The sequence below is a fragment of the Dendrobates tinctorius genome, unplaced genomic scaffold, assembly GCF_039654945.1.
Source record: "Dendrobates tinctorius isolate UK_male_01 unplaced genomic scaffold, ASM3965494v1 ptg000073l, whole genome shotgun sequence".
NCBI lineage: Eukaryota > Metazoa > Chordata > Amphibia > Anura > Dendrobatidae > Dendrobates > Dendrobates tinctorius.
Genome location: NW_027361741.1, coordinates 4534286 through 4554894, shown reverse-complemented (window position 1 = coordinate 4554894; position 20609 = coordinate 4534286). Strand labels below are relative to the sequence as shown.

Below are 20609 nucleotides of genomic sequence, written 5' to 3'. Positions count from 1 at the left end.
GCGCTGTTTTATGATGACTGTCCCTGGCGCTGTTTTATGATGACTGTCCCTGGCGCTGTTTTATGAGGACTGTCCCTGGCGCTCTTTTATGAGGACTGTCCCTGGCGCTCTTTTATGATGACTGTCCCTGGCGCTCTTTTATGAGGACTGTCCCTGGCGCTCTTTTATGAGGACTGTCCCTGGCGCTCTTTTATGAGGACTGTCCCTGGCGCTCTTTTATGAGGACTGTCCCTGGCGCTCTTTTATGAGGACTGTCCCTGGCGCTCTTTTATGAGGACTGTCCCTGGCGCTCTTTTATGATGACTGTCCCTGGCGCTCTTTTATGATGACTGTCCCTGGCGCTCTTTTATGATGACTGTCCCTGGCGCTCTTTTATGATGACTGTCCCTGGCGCTCTTTTATGAGGACTGTCCCTGGCGCTCTTTTATGATGACTGTCCCTGGCGCTGTTTTATGATGACTGTCCCTGGCGCTCTTTTATGATGACTGTCCCTGGCGCTCTTTTATGAGGACTGTCCCTGGCGCTCTTTTATGAGGACTGTCCCTGGCGCTCTTTTATGATGACTGTCCCTGGCGCTGTTTTATGATGACTGTCCCTGGCGCTCTTTTATGAGGACTGTCCCTGGCGCTCTTTTATGATGACTGTCCCTGGCGCTCTTTTATGATGACTGTCCCTGGCGCTGTTTTATGATGACTGTCCCTGGCGCTCTTTTATGATGACTGTCCCTGGCGCTCTTTTATGAGGACTGTCCCTGGCGCTCTTTTATGAGGACTGTCCCTGGCGCTCTTTTATGATGACTGTCCCTGGCGCTGTTTTATGATGACTGTCCCTGGCGCTCTTTTATGATGACTGTCCCTGGCGCTCTTTTATGAGGACTGTCCCTGGCGCTCTTTTATGATGACTGTCCCTGGCGCTCTTTTATGAGGACTGTAGGTTGCGCTCTTTTATGAGGACTGTCCCTGGCGCTCTTTTATGAGGACTGTCCCTGGCGCTGTTTTATGATGACTGTCCCTGGCGCTGTTTTATGATGACTGTCCCTGGCGCTCTTTTATGAGGACTGTCCCTGGCGCTCTTTTATGAGGACTGTCCCTGGCGCTCTTTTATGATGACTGTCCCTGGCGCTGTTTTATGATGACTGTCCCTGGCGCTGTTTTATGATGACTGTCCCTGGCGCTGTTTTATGAGGACTGTCCCTGGCGCTCTTTTATGAGGACTGTCCCTGGCGCTCTTTTATGATGACTGTCCCTGGCGCTCTTTTATGAGGACTGTCCCTGGCGCTCTTTTATGAGGACTGTCCCTGGCGCTCTTTTATGAGGACTGTCCCTGGCGCTCTTTTATGAGGACTGTCCCTGGCGCTCTTTTATGATGACTGTCCCTGGCGCTCTTTTATGATGACTGTCCCTGGCGCTCTTTTATGATGACTGTCCCTGGCGCTCTTTTATGATGACTGTCCCTGGCGCTCTTTTATGAGGACTGTCCCTGGCGCTCTTTTATGATGACTGTCCCTGGCGCTGTTTTATGATGACTGTCCCTGGCGCTCTTTTATGATGACTGTCCCTGGCGCTCTTTTATGAGGACTGTCCCTGGCGCTCTTTTATGAGGACTGTCCCTGGCGCTCTTTTATGATGACTGTCCCTGGCGCTGTTTTATGATGACTGTCCCTGGCGCTCTTTTATGAGGACTGTCCCTGGCGCTCTTTTATGATGACTGTCCCTGGCGCTCTTTTATGATGACTGTCCCTGGCGCTGTTTTATGATGACTGTCCCTGGCGCTCTTTTATGATGACTGTCCCTGGCGCTCTTTTATGAGGACTGTCCCTGGCGCTCTTTTATGAGGACTGTCCCTGGCGCTCTTTTATGATGACTGTCCCTGGCGCTGTTTTATGATGACTGTCCCTGGCGCTCTTTTATGATGACTGTCCCTGGCGCTCTTTTATGAGGACTGTCCCTGGCGCTCTTTTATGATGACTGTCCCTGGCGCTCTTTTATGAGGACTGTAGGTTGCGCTCTTTTATGAGGACTGTCCCTGGCGCTCTTTTATGAGGACTGTCCCTGGCGCTGTTTTATGATGACTGTCCCTGGCGCTGTTTTATGATGACTGTCCCTGGCGCTGTTTTATGATGACTGTCCCTGGCGCTCTTTTATGAGGACTGTCCCTGGCGCTCTTTTATGAGGACTGTCCCTGGCGCTCTTTTATGATGACTGTCCCTGGCGCTGTTTTATGATGACTGTCCCTGGCGCTGTTTTATGATGACTGTCCCTGGCGCTGTTTTATGAGGACTGTCCCTGGCGCTCTTTTATGATGACTGTCCCTGGCGCTCTTTTATGAGGACTGTCCCTGGCGCTCTTTTATGATGACTGTCCCTGGCGCTGTTTTATGATGACTGTCCCTGGCGCTCTTTTATGAGGACTGTCCCTGGCGCTCTTTTATGATGACTGTCCCTGGCGCTCTTTTATGATGACTGTCCCTGGCGCTGTTTTATGATGACTGTCCCTGGCGCTCTTTTATGATGACTGTCCCTGGCGCTCTTTTATGAGGACTGTCCCTGGCGCTCTTTTATGAGGACTGTCCCTGGCGCTCTTTTATGATGACTGTCCCTGGCGCTGTTTTATGATGACTGTCCCTGGCGCTCTTTTATGATGACTGTCCCTGGCGCTCTTTTATGAGGACTGTCCCTGGCGCTCTTTTATGATGACTGTCCCTGACGCTCTTTTATGAGGACTGTAGGTTGCGCTCTTTTATGAGGACTGTCCCTGGCGCTCTTTTATGAGGACTGTCCCTGGCGCTCTTTTATGATGACTGTCCCTGGCGCTGTTTTATGATGACTGTCCCTGGCGCTGTTTTATGATGACTGTCCCTGGCGCTGTTTTATGAGGACTGTCCCTGGCGCTCTTTTATGAGGACTGTCCCTGGCGCTCTTTTATGATGACTGTCCCTGGCGCTGTTTTATGATGACTGTCCCTGGCGCTCTTTTATGACTGTCCCTGGCGCTCTTTTATGAGGACTGTCCCTGGCGCTCTTTTATGATGACTGTCCCTGGCGCTCTTTTATGAGGACTGTAGGTTGCGCTCTTTTATGAGGACTGTCCCTGGCGCTCTTTTATGAGGACTGTCCCTGGCGCTCTTTTATGATGACTGTCCCTGGCGCTGTTTTATGATGACTGTCCCTGGCGCTGTTTTATGATGACTGTCCCTGGCGCTGTTTTATGAGGACTGTCCCTGGCGCTCTTTTATGAGGACTGTCCCTGGCGCTCTTTTATGATGACTGTCCCTGGCGCTGTTTTATGATGACTGTCCCTGGCGCTGTTTTATGATGACTGTCCCTGGCGCTGTTTTATGAGGACTGTCCCTGGCGCTCTTTTATGATGACTGTCTCTGGCGCTCTTTTATGAGGACTGTCCCTGGCGCTCTTTTATGAGGACTGTCCCTGGAGCTCTTTTATGATGACTGTAGGTTGCGCTCTTTTATGAGGACTGTCCCTGGCGCTCTTTTATGAGGACTGTCCCTGGCGCTCTTTTATGATGACTGTCCCTGGCGCTCTTTTATGAGGACTGTCCCTGGCGCTCTTTTATGATGGCTGTCCCTGGCGCTCTTTTATGATGACTGTCCCTGGCGCTCTTTTATGAGGACTGTCCCTGGCGCTCTTTTATGAGGACTGTCCCTGGCGCTCTTTTATGATGACTGTCCCTGGCGCTCTTTTATGAGGACTGTCCCTGGCGCTCTTTTATGATGACTGTCGGTTGCGCTCTTTTATGATGACTGTCCCTGGCGCTCTTTTATGATGACTGTCCCTGGCGCTCTTTTATGAGGACTGTCCCTGGCGCTCTTTTATGAGGACTGTCCCTGGCGCTCTTTTATGAGGACTGTCCCTGGCGCTCTTTTATGAGGACTGTCCCTGGCGCTCTTTTATGAGGACTGTCCCTGGCGCTCTTTTATGATGACTGTCCCTGGCGCTGTTTTATGATGACTGTCCCTGGCGCTCTTTTATGATGACTGTCCCTGGCGCTCTTTTATGAGGACTGTCCCTGGCGCTCTTTTATGATGACTGTCCCTGGCGCTCTTTTATGAGGACTGTAGGTTGCGCTCTTTTATGAGGACTGTCCCTGGCGCTCTTTTATGAGGACTGTCCCTGGCGCTCTTTTATGATGACTGTCCCTGGCGCTGTTTTATGATGACTGTCCCTGGCGCTGTTTTATGAGGACTGTCCCTGGCGCTCTTTTATGAGGACTGTCCCTGGCGTTCTTTTATGATGACTGTCCCTGGCGCTGTTTTATGATGACTGTCCCTGGCGCTGTTTTATGATGACTGTCCCTGGCGCTGTTTTATGAGGACTGTCCCTGGCGCTCTTTTATGATGACTGTCCCTGGCGCTCTTTTATGAGGACTGTCCCTGGCGCTCTTTTATGATGACTGTCCCTGGCGCTGTTTTATGATGACTGTCCCTGGCGCTCTTTTATGAGGACTGTCCCTGGCGCTCTTTTATGATGACTGTCCCTGGCGCTCTTTTATGATGACTGTCCCTGGCGCTGTTTTATGATGACTGTCCCTGGCGCTCTTTTATGATGACTGTCCCTGGCGCTCTTTTATGAGGACTGTCCCTGGCGCTCTTTTATGAGGACTGTCCCTGGCGCTCTTTTATGATGACTGTCCCTGGCGCTGTTTTATGATGACTGTCCCTGGCGCTCTTTTATGATGACTGTCCCTGGCGCTCTTTTATGAGGACTGTCCCTGGCGCTCTTTTATGATGACTGTCGGTTGCGCTCTTTTATGAGGACTGTCCCTGGCGCTCTTTTATGAGGACTGTCCCTGGCGCTCTTTTATGAGGACTGTCCCTGGCGCTCTTTTATGATGACTGTCCCTGGCGCTCTTTTATGATGACTGTCCCTGGCGCTCTTTTATGATGACTGTCCCTGGCGCTCTTTTATGATGACTGTCCCTGGCGCTCTTTTATGAGGACTGTCCCTGGCGCTCTTTTATGATGACTGTCCCTGGCGCTCTTTTATGAGGACTGTCCCTGGCGCTCTTTTATGAGGACTGTCCCTGGCTCTCTTTTATGATGACTGTCCCTGGCGCTCTTTTATGAGGACTGTCCCTGGCGCTCTTTTATGAGGACTGTCCCTGGCGCTCTTTTATGATGACTGTCCCTGGCGCTCTTTTATGAGGACTGTCCCTGGCGCTCTTTTATGAGGACTGTCCCTGGCGCTCTTTTATGAGGACTGTCCCTGGCGCTCTTTTATGAGGACTGTCCCTGGCGCTCTTTTATGGGGACTGTCCCTGGCGCTCTTTTATGAGGACTGTCCCTGGCGCTCTTTTATGAGGACTGTCCCTGGCGCTCTTTTATGAGGACTGTCCCTGGCGCTCTTTTATGAGGACTGTCCCTGGCGCTCTTTTATGATGACTGTCGGTTGCGCTCTTTTATGATGACTGTCCCTGGCGCTCTTTTATGATGACTGTCCCTGGCGCTCTTTTATGAGGACTGTCCCTGGCGCTCTTTTATGAGGACTGTCCCTGGCGCTCTTTTTTGATGACTGTCCCTGGCGCTCTTTTATGATGACTGTCCCTGGCGCTCTTTTATGAGGACTGTCCCTGGCGCTCTTTTATGATGACTGTCGGTTGCGCTCTTTTATGAGGACTGTCCCTGGCGCTCTTTTATGAGGACTGTCCCTGGCGCTCTTTTATGATGACTGTCCCTGGCGCTCTTTTATGATGACTGTCCCTGGCGCTCTTTTATGATGACTGTCCCTGGCGCTCTTTTATGATGACTGTCCCTGGCGCTCTTTTATGAGGACTGTCCCTGGCTCTCTTTTATGATGACTGTCCCTGGCGCTCTTTTATGAGGACTGTCCCTGGCTCTCTTTTATGATGACTGTCCCTGGCGCTCTTTTATGATGACTGTCCCTGGCGCTCTTTTATGAGGACTGTCCCTGGCGCTCTTTTATGAGGACTGTCCCTGGCGCTCTTTTATGATGACTGTCGGTTGCGCTCTTTTATGATGACTGTCCCTGGCGCTCTTTTATGATGACTGTCCCTGGCGCTGTTTTATGATGACTGTCCCTGGCGCTCTTTTATGAGGACTGTCCCTGGCGCTCTTTTATGATGACTGTCCCTGGCGCTCTTTTATGAGGACTGTCCCTGGCGCTCTTTTATGAGGACTGTCCCTGGCGCTCTTTTTTGATGACTGTCCCTGGCGCTCTTTTATGATGACTGTCCCTGGCGCTCTTTTATGAGGACTGTCCCTGGCGCTCTTTTATGATGACTGTCGGTTGCGCTCTTTTATGAGGACTGTCCCTGGCGCTCTTTTATGAGGACTGTCCCTGGCGCTCTTTTATGAGGACTGTCCCTGGCGCTCTTTTATGATGACTGTCCCTGGCGCTCTTTTATGATGACTGTCCCTGGCGCTCTTTTATGATGACTGTCCCTGGCGCTCTTTTATGATGACTGTCCCTGGCGCTCTTTTATGAGGACTGTCCCTGGCTCTCTTTTATGATGACTGTCCCTGGCGCTCTTTTATGAGGACTGTCCCTGGCTCTCTTTTATGAGGACTGTCCCTGGCGCTCTTTTATGATGACTGTCCCTGGCGCTCTTTTATGAGGACTGTCCCTGGCGCTCTTTTATGAGGACTGTCCCTGGCGCTCTTTTATGATGACTGTCGGTTGCGCTCTTTTATGATGACTGTCCCTGGCGCTCTTTTATGATGACTGTCCCTGGCGCTGTTTTATGATGACTGTCCCTGGCGCTGTTTTATGATGACTGTCCCTGGCGCTCTTTTATGATGACTGTCCCTGGCGCTCTTTTATGAGGACTGTCCCTGGCGCTCTTTTATGATGACTGTCGGTTGCGCTCTTTTATGATGACTGTCCCTGGCGCTCTTTTATGATGACTGTCCCTGGCGCTGTTTTATGATGACTGTCCCTGGCGCTGTTTTATGATGACTGTCCCTGGCGCTCTTTTATGATGACTGTCCCTGGCGCTCTTTTATGAGGACTGTCCCTGGCGCTCTTTTATGATGACTGTCCCTGGCGCTCTTTTATGAGGACTGTCCCTGGCGCTCTTTTATGAGGACTGTCCCTGGCGCTCTTTTATGATGACTGTCCCTGGCGCTCTTTTATGAGGACTGTCCCTGGCGCTCTTTTATGAGGACTGTCCCTGGCGCTCTTTTATGATGACTGTCCCTGGCGCTCTTTTATGAGGACTGTCCCTGGCGCTCTTTTATGAGGACTGTCCCTGGCGCTCTTTTATGAGGACTGTCCCTGGCGCTCTTTTATGAGGACTGTCCCTGGCGCTCTTTTATGGGGACTGTCCCTGGCGCTCTTTTATGAGGACTGTCCCTGGCGCTCTTTTATGAGGACTGTCCCTGGCGCTCTTTTATGAGGACTGTCCCTGGCGCTCTTTTATGAGGACTGTCCCTGGCGCTCTTTTATGATGACTGTCGGTTGCGCTCTTTTATGATGACTGTCCCTGGCGCTCTTTTATGATGACTGTCCCTGGCGCTCTTTTATGAGGACTGTCCCTGGCGCTCTTTTATGAGGACTGTCCCTGGCGCTCTTTTTTGATGACTGTCCCTGGCGCTCTTTTATGATGACTGTCCCTGGCGCTCTTTTATGAGGACTGTCCCTGGCGCTCTTTTATGATGACTGTCGGTTGCGCTCTTTTATGAGGACTGTCCCTGGCGCTCTTTTATGAGGACTGTCCCTGGCGCTCTTTTATGAGGACTGTCCCTGGCGCTCTTTTATGATGACTGTCCCTGGCGCTCTTTTATGATGACTGTCCCTGGCGCTCTTTTATGATGACTGTCCCTGGCGCTCTTTTATGAGGACTGTCCCTGGCTCTCTTTTATGATGACTGTCCCTGGCGCTCTTTTATGAGGACTGTCCCTGGCTCTCTTTTATGATGACTGTCCCTGGCGCTCTTTTATGATGACTGTCCCTGGCGCTCTTTTATGAGGACTGTCCCTGGCGCTCTTTTATGAGGACTGTCCCTGGCGCTCTTTTATGATGACTGTCGGTTGCGCTCTTTTATGATGACTGTCCCTGGCGCTCTTTTATGATGACTGTCCCTGGCGCTGTTTTATGATGACTGTCCCTGGCGCTGTTTTATGATGACTGTCCCTGGCGCTCTTTTATGAGGACTGTCCCTGGCGCTCTTTTATGATGACTGTCCCTGGCGCTCTTTTATGAGGACTGTCCCTGGCGCTCTTTTATGAGGACTGTCCCTGGCGCTCTTTTTTGATGACTGTCCCTGGCGCTCTTTTATGATGACTGTCCCTGGCGCTCTTTTATGAGGACTGTCCCTGGCGCTCTTTTATGATGACTGTCGGTTGCGCTCTTTTATGAGGACTGTCCCTGGCGCTCTTTTATGAGGACTGTCCCTGGCGCTCTTTTATGAGGACTGTCCCTGGCGCTCTTTTATGATGACTGTCCCTGGCGCTCTTTTATGATGACTGTCCCTGGCGCTCTTTTATGATGACTGTCCCTGGCGCTCTTTTATGATGACTGTCCCTGGCGCTCTTTTATGAGGACTGTCCCTGGCTCTCTTTTATGATGACTGTCCCTGGCGCTCTTTTATGAGGACTGTCCCTGGCTCTCTTTTATGAGGACTGTCCCTGGCGCTCTTTTATGATGACTGTCCCTGGCGCTCTTTTATGAGGACTGTCCCTGGCGCTCTTTTATGAGGACTGTCCCTGGCGCTCTTTTATGATGACTGTCGGTTGCGCTCTTTTATGATGACTGTCCCTGGCGCTCTTTTATGATGACTGTCCCTGGCGCTGTTTTATGATGACTGTCCCTGGCGCTGTTTTATGATGACTGTCCCTGGCGCTCTTTTATGATGACTGTCCCTGGCGCTCTTTTATGAGGACTGTCCCTGGCGCTCTTTTATGATGACTGTCGGTTGCGCTCTTTTATGATGACTGTCCCTGGCGCTCTTTTATGATGACTGTCCCTGGCGCTGTTTTATGATGACTGTCCCTGGCGCTGTTTTATGATGACTGTCCCTGGCGCTCTTTTATGATGACTGTCCCTGGCGCTCTTTTATGAGGACTGTCCCTGGCGCTCTTTTATGATGACTGTCCCTGGCGCTCTTTTATGAGGACTGTCCCTGGCGCTCTTTTATGAGGACTGTCCCTGGCGCTCTTTTACACCTCTCCCCGTGAAACAATCAGCGCTGAGTGCAATGTTTTATATTACAAAAAGGGATAATAAATATGTAAGTTTTATTAATCAGGAAAAAAAGAATTTTGCCCTATAGAAAAACATAAAATATATAACAGTGTAAAAGATATTTATCTCTGACTTTGGGTGTTTGCTCCATTGACAACTTGAGCTAAAAAAATCATTAAAGCAATAATAAGCCAGATGAGGCCACAGAGTGGAGTCTGTGCGGGTCCTGTCAGTGGTGGGCTGTCTACAGTGGAGGGGATTTTTGAGGCCCTCTCTGCAGCACCTCCATTCTAGTCACCTCAGCACACAGAGCTCACTCTGTCGGAGGAGAGAGCGCAGACGCTAAAATGAGGTCCTCAAAACATCAACTCCATTCTAGACGCTCCCATTATCCTCTACCCAATCAGAAGACACCACGCTCTGCTTTCACAAACAGCCTTTACAGTTACGTCTATATCCCTCACCGTTACGTAAGGGAGACAGTTCACATTCTTGTCCACCTTCAGGACGCCATATTGAAGACTATACTGAAGATAAAGCCCACATGCTTAACGCCTCCAAAATGTCCGCCATGCTCACAGGTGCGGACAGTTTGGTAATTCTATAGCTTTAGCCTCTAGTGTTTAACCCACTGCAGTGTTACCAGACGAGAAACGATTGGCTGTTGGGCCTGTTAGCTCCCTGATTGGTTTCAGCGCAGCCAATAGTGAAAGAGAACATGTTGTGGGCGGGACTATCTCCCGAAATGTTATTTACGTCATGCAAAGTAGGAAGTCTGGTAAATTCCGGGTGATGGGGGTGTGCGGGAACTCTCATGTATGTGCGTGGTTTTCGGGTTGGCATTCTCGTGGGATAATTAGGATAGGTCTTTCTTGGGGGGGAGAGAGGGCTGCTATGTTAGGACTGTGGAGTGGACAGTTAACCTGTGGCGTCCTGACTTGCTGGGACTTATGGTTCGCGCACAGCTATGAATGTCCATGTTGTAGAGGGTGTTCTTACCCTGGCAGTCTATGTGGTAACTGACTCTTTTTCTGTCATTACAGGCCCGTGGAAACAGTCAGGAGGATGATCCCGCAGCGAGTGCGTGGCGTTGGCTGGTGGACAGTTCAATGGCCGGGACAGAGTTCCAGTGGGCGCAGTTGGGCGCTCGGTCCGGGCTGAAGGCGGCGCTGCTGGTGTTGTCGGGGTCGCTGCTGGTGGTCCTTCTCCCCCTCAGTGGGCTGGATGGGCAGTACAGAGCGGCCCTGAAGGTCCTGCTGCAGTGTAACCTGTGGGGAGGGAATAAGCGGCTGCACACGTACGGCGGACAGACGACGGGACTCGCCGTAGCTTCAACGGCAGTCGAACTTCTGGTGTTTAAAAAGAAACCATCTTCAGGTAAGAAAAATCCATACGTCCGTCTGTAAAGACATAGGGCAGGTATTGGGTGGGCAGGCATTGGTTAGACTGCACTATGTTCTTATAGTGGACCTGTCTTGTGGTAAGTGGTATAGTTCTAGAGGAGAAGGAGGCGATCAGGGTGATGTACATTTTTGTGGGAAATCTTTATTCACTAGAATCGTCATTGTTTGTATGTATTGAAGTCCAGTAAGAGACTGACAGTCTTCCCTGTATGATTGCATGCAGAGCCAGCTGTCAGTCACCAGTAGGACCACCTACTGGACTCATGTACACCAACACCAGGGATCTCAATGAATAAAGTACAAGTTGCACTGAACCTTTTCAGACAAACCTACATATCATTCTGCTCAACGTTAAAGGTGTTGTTCACTACTTGGACAAGCCCTTCTGAGCTAAGTGTTTGGCCCTGATGAAATAAAAAAATCCTGTACTCCCCTCCGGTTCCAGCTCTGCTCTCCCTGGGGCTCTCATGCCGTGTTGTGACATGTGACCCTGGTGTCCAATCAGCGCTTACGTCATTGTTCCCTCCTACATATGGATTGCACATGAAGAGGATGTCTGGCTGCATCTGATCTCTAACTTCCTCTTCTTGTGCAATCCATATGTAATGACGTCAGCGCTGATTGGGCACCCGGGTCACATGTCGCAACACTGCACGAGAGCCCCAGAGAGATCGATTGCCGACACCGCGGGAATGGGAGGTGAGTATGGTTTTTTTTTTATTTTATCGGGGCCAAACATTTAGTTCAAGAAGGGGCTGTCCAAGTAGTGGACAACCCCTTTAACTTCTCCTTACCATGCTATCCACAAATCATACTGCATGTTCAATGGGACAGGTTTCTATTAATGGAAAATCCACAAAAACGTGATTTCACATATCCTGGTCTCCATATGACCATTACATATCTGTGTACTGAGATATAACTTTTATGTACACAGCAAACCAGGAGTGGACACTGACATCTTGGGGCCCCTATGCAAGAAATGTGTTTGGGCCCCCTTCTTTTATGGTGACCACACTACAGATTATAGATATTCTATAGTCGCCTCTCATTATGTATAGCACCGTCCCTTATTACATAATGCTGCCTCTTGTTATACATGCCATCCCTTACATATCGAATTCTCTTATTAGTTTTTGTTATTTATAATGCCCCCTGCAAAAACAACGGCCTCTAAAGGGGTCTTATGTTCTCATCGCCATTTTAAAATGGGGGTAGCTGAGACCCTGGAGATCATGCTCAGGTTCTATATAATATATATATATATTTTTTTTTTTTTTTTGGTTCCTCATCACGTGATTGCCATTATTCAATGAATAACATTGATCGCATAAAAAAAAAACGTGCCAGCTATTAAAATCATTTCTCTCTGTTCTGATGCGATATGCATGTCAGAGGATAGAGAGAAATGATGTCCACAAGCCCCTCTGTGTACGTCCACCATCTCCTGGGCCTTCTTGCTCCATCCCCCGGCCCTCCACCTCCTTTTCCTGAATGAAAATGGCTGGAGCATGCGCAGTGCACCCTCCTAGATCTGCCGGCCGGTACACGGCGACAGCAGGGAATTTTCCTATTGGTTCTTGACTTGATGACTGTGACAGTCTATCACAGTGATCAAAAGCCAATAACTAGTAAATCATTCCTGCTGTGTCATCCACTGAGTCAGATTATTATTTTTTTATCTTATGATTTTTATTTCTTTCTTTGCCATTAGGGATGGGCTTAGGGAGTGAGTTAGGTTTTTTTTCAAAAATTAAAATTAAAAAACTTATGACAACATGACGAGTGTTAAACGCAAGAGCTCACTGCTTGAGTTTACATCGGGCGCTTGGGTAAGCACTGATTATGGCGGGTGCTCGAAACCCAGCACTGTATGTTTCACAGCTGTTAGACCAGCAGCAAGGTGACCCTATTCAGACAGTCCTGTACTGTGGACTCCTAAAACCTTACCATGTATCAAAAGTGACAGAAGGGTCACCTTGCTGCTGGTGAGATGGCTTTTATGCTTTTTTTTTTTTTTTTAATCAAAAACAGTCTTCCTAAGAACCCTGTGTTATTTAAATGCACTGCTTTTTATAGGGTTTATGCTCATTTTGTTTCTTGTAGGTTTTGTCTTTTTAATGGCTAATGTGAACATGCTTATATATGTTGCACGTATATCAACTCAAAATCCAGCTCAATTTAAGTGTGTTTTTCTTTTTTTTTAATAAAGTAACACTGGTCAGAATTAAAAAATTTGGCCTAAATTAGCTTTGTCGCTAATGGGTTATTACATACCGTCCTCTCTCGTTAGATATAAACTAAAATGTCTGCTGATGGAGCATAGTAAACCTTATTTTCTGATGGAGGAGCTGATGGACTGGTCTTCATGTTAGATGCTGCTTCTTCTGCAGCCATTTTGTAACTAACAAGAGAGTACTCTGTAATAAAGAGAGGGTTCTGTGAGTAACAAAAATATGTTACGTAAAGGACAGTGCTAAGCATAATAGATTAACTATGTAATAAATGACGGCACTATATATAACAGGGGATGTGTATTATAAAGAACCACCCAATACATAAATGGAGAGGGTGCTAGGTAACAAGAGACAGTATATAATTAAAGTTGAAACAATTTAAGGACAGCGCTATGTATAACAAGAATTTGCACTATATAAGGGACGGTGCTATATACAAAAACGTACACTATATGTAACAAGAGAGCACACTATACACTAAAGGGACTGTGTTATACATAAGGCTACATTCCTGTATCTGTGAAGTGTCGGTGTGCTGCCCGATTTATTTCTTGGACAGCACATAGACCCTTTGAGTATGTCCTATTATTATCCTCAAGATCTGATCAGAAATGGACATGCTCCGAGTCTCGCAGATCTCGTTATCAGTGGACCTTAAGACAGTGCGAAAAGCTCAATTTGTTTGTTTTTTACTTTGTCACTTCTCGACAGTGAAGAAGAAACAAGCGCCAGAGCTGCTTACCAGCCCTTGTTACTTTATTACGTATACTATTTTTGTCGGCAATCCGTATTATTGTTGAAAGTCGGAGTTTATGACGGAAACATCTAGAGCAGGGGTGAACAACCTTTTCTAATCTGAGGGCCGTCATGTTGAATTACTATTCTGAATAGAGAAGTGTACTTCTCTATACCAAAAATCCAATAATAGCATGACATCAGTCAAAAGGACACTTTGAGTTCTGTCTGGGTGACTAGATCCCTTGAGACATGTTTGGAGTATGTTCTTGAAGCTGTTCCCAGCTTATATGCCAAATGTGATGCCTAAACTCTAAAAGTGTTTTTTGGATATCCATATTTTAGTTCTTTCCTCTTTATTTTGTCTTAATTGGTCTTTATAATTCAGTAAATAATTTATTTTAATATTTTAGATGTCAAGTTTGAAGCTAAAGCTGCTTTGAACCAAGCGCTTGAAATGAAGCGGCAAGGCAAGAGGGACAAAGCGCATAAGCTTCTGCTCCACGCCCTGAAGATGGATCCGGATTACGTGGATGCCCTTAACGAGCTTGGCATTTTACTAGAGGAGGAGAAAGATATCATACAGGCAGATTATCTCTATTCCAAAGCGTTAATGATTTCCCCACATAATGAGAAAGCCTTATTAAATCGGGATCGCACCTTGCCTTTAGTAGAAGAAATAGACCAGAGGTATTTTAGCATCATTGATAGTAAAGTAAAGAAAGTCATGTCAATTCCAAAGGGTAACTCTGCTCTTCGCAGGGTCATGGAAGAGTCTTACTATCACCATATTTACCACACTGTTGCTATTGAAGGAAACACCCTTTCATTGTCTGAGATTCGCCATATAATTGAGACCCGATATGCTGTGCCTGGTAAAAGTCTCGAGGAGCAAAATGAAGTCATTGGTATGCATGCTGCAATGACATATGTCAATACCACTTTAGTATCTCGTATTGGATCTGTCACGATCAATGATATACTGGAAATACACAGGAGAGTGCTGGGCTATGTGGACCCTGTTGAAGCAGGGCACTTTCGTACCAACCAAGTGTTTGTGGGCCACCACATTCCACCCCATCCCAGAGACGTAGACAAGCACATGGAAGAGTTTGTTCAATGGTTGAATTCAGATGAAGCAATAAACCTGCATCCTGTCGAATTTGCCGCACTTGCACATTATAAACTGGTCTATATCCACCCATTTGTTGATGGTAATGGAAGGACTTCACGCTTGCTCATGAATGTCATCTTGATGCAAGCAGGTTACCCACCAATAACCATCAGGAAAGAGCAGAGGTCAGAATATTATTATGTTTTAGAACTTGCGAATGAAGGTGATGTGAGGCCTTTTATTAGATTTATCGCCCAATGCACAGAGACCACCCTAGACCTCTTGCTAATAACCACAGCAGAGCATCCTGTGGGTCTCCCAGAGCCCAATCCAGACAGCTTCGAGTGTAAACAAACTATACCAGTGAAGACATGACCACTACGTAGGACTCTGTGGCCTTTGTTGCCTTATTTCCTCCTCCTAGGATGTTGCTCAGTGTCAGCAACTTCTCGTTAATTTATTTGATGCTTTTTGCTGCTAGTTTTATTTTCATAGTCAATTTTTTGTTTGCAGGAAAATGCTGCAATGGAAATGTAAGGGTCCGTGTATTTTGTACATGTCGACCTCCCAATACTTGTGCAGGACTCTGCCTGGTGTGTATGTGTTCCCTATAGGGAGAGGGGAATAAGCCGCAGCTGGACATCCGTTGGCCACTTATCTCGCGTCAAAACAAAGCTTTTGGTGTCTTAAAAATGATTGGGCAAATTGCATTTCTTTTACCCCAACATCAGCAGAATGAACGTCAGCCAAACTCCCAATGCACATTAGTCATCTGGCCTTTACAAAATCTGCAGGTTCTCCTAATGTTAATGTAAGGTGTATGGCCACTTTAAAGCTCTGCAATGTCTCCAAGCCAGTTACTTTTTCCAGATATCAACTTCCTAAATGTTTGTTTGCTGAGAGCAGCCTCCTCCATATTGTAGCCTGCATCAGCTGCACTGTTTAAAGGGAATCTGGCTCCACATTTTTGCTACTCCACCTGAAAGTAGCATAATGTGAGTGCTGAGACCCTGATTCCAGCTCTATGTCACTCACTGAGCCGCTTGCTCTCATTTTCATGAACTCCTTGTTTTATCTGCTTCAGATCTACCAGTCATCGGCATTAGCTGTGTATAACCCAACCCTCACAAGTGACTGGCAGATGTCTGCCAATGTTCATTGTATACAGAAAGCTGCCAATCATTGATGATAGCAGGGTTATACAGAGCTCTTGAATATACTTGACTACCTGGCATCAGGTTTACTAGTCCTCTAATGACAATCTCCTGTTGATAAAACATGATTTAATTAAAACTTCATTAAGCAACGCAGTAAATGATAAAATCTCTGGAATCAGGGTCTCTGCTCCTACATCATGGTGTTCTCAGATGAGGTGGCAAAACCAGATTTCTTCTTAAGGGCATTATATTACAAAACATCTGCTCTATTATTATAATTTGCACAAAAAAATGTTTGTGTCATTTGGCTACTAGCACCTAATAAAACGTACAGTTATTATAAGGCATCCCTTTAACTGCCCTCCTTACCATGGAGTGATAGTTGGGGTGCTGCCCTTAAGAATACATTATTATGTTATTCAGAACATGAATCTGCTTTGTACTGCATTGGGCTCTTATTAGACAGTACAATATCTTTTGTGCTGTTCAAGCCGATGGTAAGGTAGAGTAAAGTAGTACAGCAGTCCTAGATATGATTGGTGATCGGGTAGGGTCCCAATCCGTAAAGAAATAGAAAATATTCTGGCACTCAGTTGGGTGCTAGATTCTTTTCTATATTTTTACAAGCCAATAGAAAACACTCCTGTCCTTAAATGATAATCTGGTGATAGCTGTACCTTAACTTTCATCTGTTAAGCAGTATATATGACTTTTAGACCGTTTCCTAGAGTGCTGGCCTCTGTGAAAATGTGGCAGATTTGCTTCTCATTGCACCCATTGCTTTCCAATCCAAAAGGCTGAAAAAACGTGACACCATCCATAGCTTTAATTCTACAGTGCTGATCAGTTCTTGCTGCAGTTTTTCTCCATTGTGTAAATGAGATTTAGTGAAATGTCACTCACAATTCTGCTACTGTAACACACTATGGGTTTTCTGCCAGGAAATCTTCTGTGTAGAGCTCCTCAGGGAAACACAAACACCGAGAGGCTTGGATATCTGTTCGCACAAGATTGGGGACTTTGGATACACATCTCCAAGGATTTGATCAGTCTTGATTTAATGGGGTTGTCCACTACTACAGTAGGACAACCCCTTTTTGATCAAAATATTTGGCCTTGATAAAATAAAAAAAACTTATACTTACCTCCTGTGCCGGTGCCATTCCACCAGTGTCAGCACTCTCCTTCCTGAGGTTGATATGACACGTGAGCCCGACGCCCAATCAGCGCTGGCGTTACTGTCCCCGCCTTCGTACAGTTAATAGGAAGTGCTCACTTCCTCTTATTTACTTAACTATACAAAGGTGGGGACAGTAACGCCAGCGCTGATTGGGCACCGGGCTCACGTGTCCTCACATCCACACGAGAACCGACGGTGCTTGCATGGGTGGTGAGAGTAAGCTTTATTATTTTATCGGGCCAAGTGTAAGAGAAGTGGTTGTCCAAGTATTGGACAACATCTTTATCTACAAGGTATCTTAAGCTGTTACATGCCAGGCTTGTGCATACTTTTATGGACACTTGTTCCTCAGTTTCCTGTATCTTAGGTTTTTCCTATGACGTTTATGATCACATTCATAAGTCTGTACATTACGGATGTGAATGAACAAGAGAAACCCAAGTTTTTAGTTTATTTTTACATGTAATTTTAGTGGGCATAGCTTACAAATACAGTGACCGTTTAGTGGAACGCACTGTACTTATCCTTTATCATTTTATATACTGGTAAAGCAGAATTCACAGCTCCCAAAATCTTTATTTGTTCTTTGGACATCTTAACCCCTTCATGACCCAGCCTATTTTGACCTTAATGACCTGGTCATTTTTTGCATTTCTGACCAGTGTCCCTTTGAGGTAATAACTCTGGAACGCTTCAACGCATCCCAGTGATTCTGAGATTGTTTTTTTTTCGTGACATATTGGGCTTCATGTTAGTGGTAAATTTAGGTCGATAATTTTTGCGTTTATTTGTGAAAAAATCAGAAATTTGGCGAAAAATTTGAAAATTTTCAAATTTTGAATTTTTATTCTGTTAAACCAGAGAGTTAGGGTATGTGCACACGCTGCGGATTCTGCTGCGTTTCCGCAGTGTTTTTGGCTCTGCAGAAACGCAGCAGATTTTGCTGCGTTGTACAGTACCTTTATTTCCTATGGAAATAAAAAAAAGCTGTGCACATGCTGCGTTTTTTCCGCGCGGTTTTGCTGCGGTTTACAATCCGCAGCATGTCAATTGTTTGGTGCAGAAACGCTGCGGTTTTACACCTCATCCATTATGAGGTGTAAAACCGCAGGGCAAAACCGCAGAAAAACCGCAGCACTTTGTCCTGCGGATTTCCTGCGGTTTTCTCTACAAAATCCGCAGAGACTAAAAACTACGTGTGACACAAAATAGTTACTAAATAACATTTCCCACATGTCTACTTTACATCAGCACAATTTTGTAAACAATTTTTTTCTTTGTTAGGAAGTTCTAAGGGTTAAAAGTTGACCAGCGATTTCTCATTTTTACAACAATATTTACAAAACCATTTTTTTTTTTTTTTTTTAGGGACCACCTCATATTTGAAGTCACTTTGAGGGGTCTATATGGCAGAAAATACCCAAAAGTGACACCATTCTAAAAACTGCACCCCTCAAGCTACTCAAAACTACATTCTAGAAGATTATTAACCCTTTAGGTGCTTCACAGGAACTAAAGCAATGTGGAAGGAAAAAATGGACATTTTAATTTTCCCAACACAAATTTTATTTTAGCATCATTATTTTTTCATTTTCACCTGGGCAACAGGATAAAATGGAATCTAAAATTTGTTGGGCAATTTCTCCTGAGTACACCAATACCTCATATGTGGTCATAAACCACTGTTTGGGTGCATAGCAGGGCCCGGAAGGCAAGGAGCACCATTTGACTTTTTTCAATGGAAAATTAGCTCCAATCGTTATCGGACACCATGTCGTGTTTGGAGAGCCCCTGTGTGCCTAAACATTGGAGCTCCCCCACAAGTGACCCCATTTTGGAAACTAGACCCCTTAAGGAACTTATCTAGATGTATGGTGAGCACTTTGAACCCCCAAGTGCTTCACAAGAGTTTATAACGTAGAGCAGTGAAAATAAAACATTTTTTTTTTTCCTCAAAAATGATTTTTTAGCACGCTATTTTTTATTTTTACAAGGGTAACAGGAGAAATTAGACCACAAAAGTTGTTGTCCAGTTTGTCCTGAGTACGCTGGTACCCCATATGTGAGAGGGAGCCACTGTTTGGGCGCACGGGCAGGGCTCAAAATGGAAGGAGCACCATTTGACTTTTTGAAATGAAAATTAGCTCCAATCGTTAGCGGACACCATGTGTTTGGAGATCCCCTGTGTGCCTAAACTTTGGAGCTCCCCCACAAATGACCCCATTTCGGAAACTAGACCCCCTAGGGAACTTATCTAGATGCATAGTGAGCACTTTGAACCCCCAGATGCTTCATAGAAGTTTATAACGCAGAGCCGTGAAAATAAAACATTTCTTTTTTTCCTAAAGTAGTGACATTTTGAAATGCTCACTTTGATGGAATGGTCTGCGGGCATCATGTTACATTTGCAGAGCCCTTGATGTACCTAAACTGTGGAAAACCCCCACAAGTGACCCCATTTTGGAAACTAGACCCCATAAGGAACTTGCCTAGATGTGTGGTGAGCACCTTGAACCCCCAAGTGCTTCACAGATGATTATAACGCAGAGCCATGAGAATAAAAAATCATTTTTTTTCCTCAAAAAATGATTTTTTTTTAGCTCGAAATTTATTATTTTCACAAGGGTAACAGGAGAAATTGGACCCCAAAAGTTGTTGTCCAGATTATCCTGAGTACGCTGGTACCCCATATGTGGGGAGGAACCATTGTTTGGGCACACGTCAGGGCTCGGAATGGAAGTAGTAACGTTTTGAAATGCAGACTTTGATGGAATAGTCTGCGGTCGTCATTACGTTTGCAGAGCCCCTGATGTGCCTAAACAGTGGAAACCCCCCACAAGTGACCCCATTTTGGAAACTAGACCTTCCAAGGAACTTGTGTAGATGTGTTGTGAACACTTTGAACCCCCAAGTGCTTCACAGAAGTTTATAATGCAGACGTGAAAATGAAATCATTTTTTTCCATAAAAATAATTTTTTAGCCCCCAATTTTTTATTTTCCCAAGGGTAACAGGAGAAATTAGTCCCCAAAAGTTGTGCAATTTTTCCTGAGTACGCCGATACCCCATATGTTGGGGTAAACCACTGTTTGGGCACACGTCGGGGCTTGGAAGGGAGGGAGCACAGTTTGACTTTTTGAACGCAAAATTGGCTAGAATCAATGGTTGCACCTTGTCGCGTTTGGATGTGCCTAAACAGTGGAAACCCATCAATTCTAACTTCAACACTAACCCTAACACACTCCTAACCACAGCCCTAACCCCAACACACCCCTAACCCTAACCACAAGCCTAACCCTAATTCCAACCCTAACCCTCTCTCCAACCCTAACAGAAAAATAAAAATATTTTCTTTATTAGTTGTGCCTACCTATGGGGGTGATAATCGGGGGGTTTATTTACTTTTTATTTCATTTTGATCACTGTGAGAGTGATCAAAATGAAAGAATGGAATCTGTGGCTAGCAGATTCGGGCGGGCGCACTGCGCCCGCCATTTTCCAAGATGGCGGCGCCCACGATCCGGACCCGCGGGACTCAGGAGGTACCAGGGGGGTGAAGGGGGGGATCGGAAGCTGGTGGCAGAGGGGGTTGGATCTGTGTCTCCAGCCATGTCCGATGCTACTGCAG

General features: G+C 46.3%; 1 protein-coding gene across 5 annotated transcripts; it reads left to right on the top strand.

Moving 5' to 3' along the window:
* Positions 1–9858: 9858 nt before the first annotated feature.
* Positions 9859–17829, top strand: FICD (FIC domain protein adenylyltransferase). 5 transcript variants are annotated; one of them, XM_073582573.1, is made up of 3 exons: positions 9859–9934; positions 10200–10533; positions 13945–17829. In XM_073582573.1, the coding sequence occupies exons 1-3, from the start codon at positions 9875–9877 to the stop codon at positions 15018–15020; spliced, it is 1470 nt and encodes a 489-aa protein (XP_073438674.1). In that variant the 5' UTR covers positions 9859–9874; the 3' UTR covers positions 15021–17829. The 5 variants fall into 5 exon arrangements, with proteins under 5 accessions (XP_073438674.1, XP_073438676.1, XP_073438678.1 ...); XM_073582575.1 differs by lacking the exon at positions 9859–9934 and adding an exon at positions 9940–9972; XM_073582577.1 differs by lacking the exon at positions 9859–9934 and adding an exon at positions 9958–9976.
* The last annotated feature ends 2780 nt before the right edge of the window (positions 17830–20609 follow it).